Genomic DNA, 6,664 nt, shown 5'->3' on the forward strand with positions numbered 1-6,664 from the left:
CTGGCTGGCACCCACCATCCCACGGGGGCCACCCCCTCCTTCTGGAGAGCCCAGCTGGATCCCTCCCCACTCAGCCTGCAGCCCGGTGATCCAGCCCCTTGGCCAGCACCTCCTCCACCCCTAGTCGATCGGGGTGGGGGGTCTTCCTCCTTCCCAGCCAGCCTCCATCTCTGGGGATGCGTGCAGGTGGGAATTCGGGAGACTGTCCGGATTCAAATCCTGATTCAGGGACTTCCCTTTTTTTTTTTTTTTTTTTTTTTTTTTTAAGATTTTATTTACTTATTTGACAGGGAGAGCACAAGCAGAGGGAGTAGCAGAAGGAAAGGGAGAGGGAGAGGTAGGCTTTCCGCTGAGCAGGGGACCCAATGTAGGGCTTGATGCCAGGACCCCAGGATCATGACCAGAGCCAAAGGCAGACACTTAACCGACTGAGCCCCCCAGATGCTCCCCACCCCTGGTTTAGGGATTTACTGCCTGCTCTATGGCCTGCTGGTGGCCCCGGGCCCTTCCCTCGCTAACCACCCCCCACCAGCAAACAGAGGTAATAACAGGAACAACTAGCCTGCCGGACTGCTGGGAAGGGAAGCTGGGCAGTGGTCAGTGCCTTGTCCCTGCTCCAACGAGGGCAGCCCCTTTAGATGAGACTGGAAGAGAATGCCAGCCAACAGTGCCCCCCACCGCCGGGGCCCCAACTTCTCCAAAATCGGCGCTATTCCACCCAGGTTCTTCTCTGGGCAGACCTGGGTGACACCCTGACACCTTCGGTTGGTCTCACACCTGGCCCTCAGGGGGCCAGCTGCGCTCCCCTGCAGGGTCTCCCCCTTCCTAAACACGTTTCCGCCTGCCCTGGACTTGGGGCACTTGGGGCTCCCTCCGAGGCACTGGGCTGTCCCCCAGGTCTGCAGAAATGTGCCCCATCCCTGGGGCTCCGGGACACAGAGCTCAGGGCACCCGGCCCCGCCCCCACAGGTGGAGCTAGGCCCTGCTGACCGGGTGGGGGTCCCCTTTTCTGGGCTCTGCCGTGGAGATCCCGCCCAGGTGTTTGGAGGAAAGTACCAGCCAAATTAATTCCAATTCAGAAAGAGGCTTTCAACCAGGAAGGGGAGGTGTCAACTTTTCAAAATTTACGACCCCCTCCACGGGTCCCCTCCTTCCTCCCACAGCCAGCGCCCCCCAAAGTGCGCCCTCGGGTGACAGCCCCAGCGCGGGCCCGCAGAGGAGCGGGTCCTCGGAAGGGGTGCTATAGCAGAGGGCGCAGTGGGGACCCCGTGGGGGGCGGTAGACACCCAGGCCGAGGCGGCAAATATCGCGAGAGAGCCCCCTCCCCGGCCGCGCCCCTCACCCCCTCCCACCCCGGTGCCCCAGCTGGCGGCTCGCCGGGCCCCGGCGGGGCGAGGCGGGGCGAGGCGGGGCGGGCCGGGAAGGGGCGGCGAGGGTGACCTCAGCGGTTCCGCCGCTCCGGGAAGTCGCCTCGGCCCGCCCCCTCCAGCCCCCGCCCCGAGTTTCGTTCTCTCCGGGGCGGGGCGAGCGGCGGGCGCGGTCTGGCCAGCCAAGTTGGAGCGCGCCCCGCCCGGCGCCCTGCCGTCCCGCGCCCTCCCTGCCGGGGCGCGCCGCCCGGAGCCCCGCGCACCGGGGCCGCACCGGGGAGGGCGCGCGGCGCGGGCGGCGACCGGAGAGCCGGGCGGGCGGCGGAGGTGAGCGCGGGGGGCGGGCGCCGGCTCCTCCCGCCCCGCCCGCCGGCCCGCTCCGGCTCCCGCTCCCCGCGGCCGCGCTGCCATAAATGGGGCCCGCGGCGGCGGCGGCGGCGGCGGCCGGGCGTCGGGCGGCGACGCGGGCGTCGGGGGACGCGGCGGGCGGCACCCCGGAGTGAAGTTCAGGGGCGGCCCGGCGGGGGCGCGCGCAGGTTCGCGCCCCGGGACCCGCCCCCGGCCCGCAGCTTCTGTTTACTTTCGGTCGAGTTTCTCCTGCGCCGGGGCAGGTGCCGGCGGCGGCGGCGGCGGCGGGGGCGGGGGCGCCCCGTCCGCGCCCGCCGGGGCCCGCGGCGCATGGAGTTCCCGGAGCACGGCGCGCGGCTGCTGGGGCGCCTGCGGCAGCAGCGCGACCAGGGCTTCCTGTGCGACTGCACCGTGCTGGTGGGCGCCGCGCGCTTCCCGGCCCACCGCGCCGTGCTGGCCGCGTGCAGCGTCTACTTCCATCTGTTCTACAGGGACCGGCCGGCGGGCAGCCGCGACGCGGTGCGGCTCAACGGCGACGTGGTCACGGCGCCCGCCTTCGGCCGCCTGCTGGACTTCATGTACGAGGGCCGCCTGGACCTGCGCAGCCTGCCGGTGGAGGACGTCCTGGCCGCCGCCAGTTACCTGCACATGTACGACGTCGTCAAGGTCTGCAAGGGCAGGCTCAGGGACAGGGGCCGCGCGCTGCACCGGGGGACCCCCGCCGCCCGGGCCGAGCCGCTGGACCAGCCCCCGCGCCCCCAGCCCGCCCGGTCCCCGGTGTTCTGCCCCGCGGCCCCGAAGGCCCAGCCGCCCCGGACTGGGGTCCACGCCCTCCCTCCGCGAGCCCCGGGCCCCCCTCCCTGGCAGGGCCCTGGAGACTCGGACCGGGCCCTGGACCTGTCACTGAAGCGGAGCCCCAGGCGGGAGCTAGTCCACCCGCCCTGCGTCCTCCAGACAGCCGCCTGCCGCCGGAGGCAGCCCGGCCTCCCGCCGCCGGTGAAGGACTCGCGGGACTCGCTGTCAGAACCCGAGGACGACGGCGGCCCTCGCGGCCCTCACCGCCCCCTGCAGCCCCCCTGCGCTCCTGCAGCTGAGCGCCGGGCTGTGGGCTTGGAGCCGCTGCCGGCCGCTGGCGCGGGCCGCGGGCAGCTGGAGCTGGATGCAGAGCGGGGAACCAGTGGGGGCGAGCTGGGTCCCGGCGGGCCCCTCCGCGTCTGCCCGCTGTGCACCAAGCTGTTCCCCGGCGGCCGCGGCCTGCAGCTGCACCTCAGCGCCCACTTCCGCGAGCGGGAAGGGGCCCGGGCCCGGCTGTCGCCTGACGGCGCGCTGCCCACCTGCCCGCTCTGCGGGAAGACCTTCTCCTGCACCTACACGCTGAAGAGGCACGAGCGCACGCACTCGGGCGAGAAGCCCTACACGTGCACGCAGTGCGGCAAGAGCTTCCAGTACTCGCACAACCTGAGCCGCCACGCCGTGGTGCACACGCGTGAGAAGCCGCACGCCTGCCGCTGGTGCGAGCGCCGCTTCACGCAGTCCGGTGACCTCTACCGCCACGTCCGGAAATTCCACTGTGGCTTGGTCAAGTCCCTGCTCGTGTGACCTGTCCTCGTGGGGCGTGGAGTGGCGTGACCTGTCCTTGGGAGGGCGGGGAGGGGCCGCCCAGGGGGCCGCAGGGACGGAAGGCGAGGCATGGGAGCTCCAGGTGGCAGGGAGCCCCCGTGCTGCAGCTCCCAGCGGAAGGGCCCCCACTGCCCCTGGACCGCAGTGCCAGGCTTGGGGGCACTCAGCACGGCTGGGGCTGCCCTCTTCCACACCTTGCTCCCTCCCCCCAGCGTCCAATGGACTCCGTCCCCCAGCTGTGCCCAGACCTTGATCACTGTCTTCCTCTCCATCCCGAGTCAGCTCCGTGGGGGGTGGGAGGTAGGGGTGGGGGTGGGGGGGTTGTCCCTAGGGCCCTGAGCTCCAGCCCAGCCACCATCCTTGAACCCGGAAGGAGAACGCACTTCTGCCTCCGAGGGGGGCTCTCCTGACCACCTCGCTGACTCGCTGGGGCGTACCCTCCGGAGCCCGGCACCGGGCGTGCTGAGAACTCGCACATCACAGAAGTTGCCGGCGTGTCCGGAAAAGGGTACTTGGACGGACCAGGCCCTTTCTGGTGGGTGGCAGCAGGAGCCTTCCCGGGAGGCCCCAGGCACAGGGGGACATTGAGGACAGGCGGGGACATTGAGGCACAGCTGGTGTGGCTGGGCTGCAGAACCAGCCAGATGCCAAGGGGCTCCTGCGTTCCCGGTGCTGGGGCAGGAGGTGGGTCCCCGGAGCCAGTGACCCTGACCACGCTGCAGGTAGCTGGGAGAGAGGAAGTCGCAGTTTGGGAACAATTCTCTTTAGACGCAGAGAGAGCTTCCCTGAGGTTGCCAGATGTCTGCCCACGGGCGGTGGGCCGTGCTGCTTCCCTGCCTGAACTCAGGGTCCGGGGTGCCTCAGAGCATCCCTTGGGTGGGGCCAGGAGGGGCCTTGAGTGTCGCAGGCTGCCACAGGGCTGCAGTGGGCCTCACCCTGAGGTCCTTGGCTTGCCCGCTTGAGGTCTCCCCAGAGCAGCCAACCATTTCCAGAGCACCGAGCTGGGGGCCAGTGCAGGGCCATGTTTGCAGGCTCTCCCTTCCCTCCGGCAGGGCCTGGGTGCACGCTGCCATCGAACAGGGAGGGGACAAGCACCTGCTGGGCTGGGGTCACGGCCCCCCACTGTCATCCACAGCTCCTAGACCCCGAAAGACCTCTGCATTTGTAGCTGGTGGGGGTCACCCAGCCAGTCTTGCTGCCCGAGTGTGATTTTGACAAGGGGAGAGGGCAGACGGGGCCTTGTCCCCACTTCCAAGAGCCCCCTGGACTCCTCAGGTCCGCGGACTGGAGGCACTGAGGACAGAGTCCAGCCAAGCTTAAGTGATTTTCTCATGTCCCGGCAACCACTTGATGTCGTATGTATTCGTCTGCCCGGTCTGCAGTGAGATGACCGATGGCCTTCACGGCAGGCGGGCGGAAGGGGCTGTCTCCCTGCGCTCCGTCGGCTCTCCCAGCAGGTGGACAGCCTGCCACGTGCTGCAGGGCCTTTCCTGGTGCGCGGGGCTCCGAAGCCCTGGCCCAGCCGCAGACCAGGGCGCACTGAGGAAGGGGCCCCTGCTTGAGATCGTCCTGACCGTGGGCTCCTCCAAAAGGGCTACCTCACACTCCGTGTCATGTCCTCCACTAGCAGGTTTCCGTGTGTGTGTGTGTGTGTGTGTGTGTGTGTGTCTCCAGCAAATGGCGAGGTGAGCCATGCCCACAGCCCCGCCACACCGCAGGGAGAGGTGGCCGCCCTGGTTTTCCCCAGAGGTTCTGTGGGGGAAGAAGCGGACTTTCCTCCTGACTTACCAACACTGGATTCATTGTCTTTGGCAAACAGTTACTGTGAAGTTAATGTAAAGAGAAGTGGTTAGTTTTTAATGTGACAACCAACACCGGTCCAAGGAACTCTGTATGTCTGACGCAGAAACGTGCAGATGTGTGGTAGAGGCGCACGGATGCCGTCCGAGGTGGGCCTGCTGTGTGGGGTCCTCCTGGTCCTGTCCCGCCCCCTCCCCGCGGTCTCATGCTGCTCTGCCCCAGGGTGGGCGACCCCTGGGACCCAGAGGACACTGGTTTGCGTGGGACGGTTGGCTTGCGTGCACCCGCCTGCCACAACAGCCTGGACACCGGAGCTGTCCTGTGTCCCGTCATCGTCTTCATGCTGACCCTGCTAATAAAGTCTGCACCCTGTGGAGATGGCCGGGATTATTCCAGGGACAGGAGCGCGGGCATCTCCAAGTGTGTGCGGGAAGTGGGGGCACCGCTGGTTTGGGCTGGTGGGGGCAGAAGAAGCCCAGGGGCAGGGGAGGGTCCTAGGCGGGGAGTGGCCACTCTGGGGACCCTGTCTCAGAGGGTGCCCTGTAGAGGGGGGTGTGGGCTAGTGCAGGGCCATGGATGGGGGCACACCCTCTTTCCTCAGGCTGCTCTCCCTGCCATGGGGGTGGGAGGCAGGACACAGGCTGGGACCTGGTAAGGACACTGGTTTCTTGTACAGGGGGCAATGGGGGCACCTGCTGAGCAGCCACAGGCCCTCAAGCTTGGATCTGAGGCCTCCTGGTCCACTGGTCTTGGGCCCTCCTGTCCACCTGCCTTCTGGAGGCGGGTGCAACGCCTGGGTGCCCCCACCGGTCCCCCACATACCCTTTGCCTTTTCCTCTCCCACCACAACTCCTACGTACCCCACCTCCTTCCGGGTGGGCCTAGGCCCCCAGAGGCCCAATCTGGGGAGATGTGGGCAAAACTTGGGGGGGTGTGTCCCTCCTGGCCCCACCTTCACCCTGTGGGGCCCTCTTGCAACTCTAGGGAGACCAAGTGGGGTGGAGCTGGGCAGTGGCTGGGCAGCTCTGCCCCCGTGGGGGTTCTAGAGTCCTGAACCAGAGCTGGCAGGTGGCCGTGGGTAGGTGTCCCAGCCCCTACTCCGCCCTCGCATGGGGACGTGGCCCCGGCGCCCTCGGGGCTGTCCTTGTATTCTGCAGGCCCGGAGCAGACGAGCAGACAGCCTCACGTATGTGTCTCAAGCCTGGTCCTGGCCAAAGTGTCCTCCAGGTAGAGCCAAAGCAGACCCAGGGGCAGGGGACACCGTCCTTGCCAGGGGGCCCCAAGGCAGTGCCGAGCTGAGCTGGCACTGAAAAGGGCTGCTGGGCTTTGGGCTGTACTTTGAGGCCTTACCAGTCCTGACCCCAAATGCAGGCCATTGCTTCTCAGAAATGGTGCCCAGCACATTCCCTGCCCCACGAAGCCTGGCTCCCGATGAGCCTGCCTTCTGGACCAGGGCCACTGTCCTGCAGGGAGACCCTGTCACATTCTCAGTTGGGCTGGTGACTCAGCCGGCCTTCTGAGAACCAGCC

The 6,664-nt window shown here is 67.9% G+C and overlaps 1 protein-coding gene across 1 annotated transcript; it reads left to right on the forward strand.

Moving 5' to 3' along the window:
• The first annotated feature begins 1,869 nt into the window (after positions 1 to 1,869).
• On the forward strand, positions 1,870 to 5,513 carry ZBTB42 (zinc finger and BTB domain containing 42). The gene has a single exon (XM_032341600.1). It carries the CDS (start codon positions 2,046 to 2,048, stop codon positions 3,312 to 3,314), a length of 1,269 nt encoding a protein of 422 aa, XP_032197491.1. The 5' UTR covers positions 1,870 to 2,045; the 3' UTR covers positions 3,315 to 5,513.
• Positions 5,514 to 6,664: the final 1,151 nt, after the last annotated feature.

Source organism: Mustela erminea, chromosome 5 (genome assembly GCF_009829155.1).
Source record: "Mustela erminea isolate mMusErm1 chromosome 5, mMusErm1.Pri, whole genome shotgun sequence".
NCBI classification, from domain to species: Eukaryota; Metazoa; Chordata; class Mammalia; order Carnivora; family Mustelidae; genus Mustela; species Mustela erminea.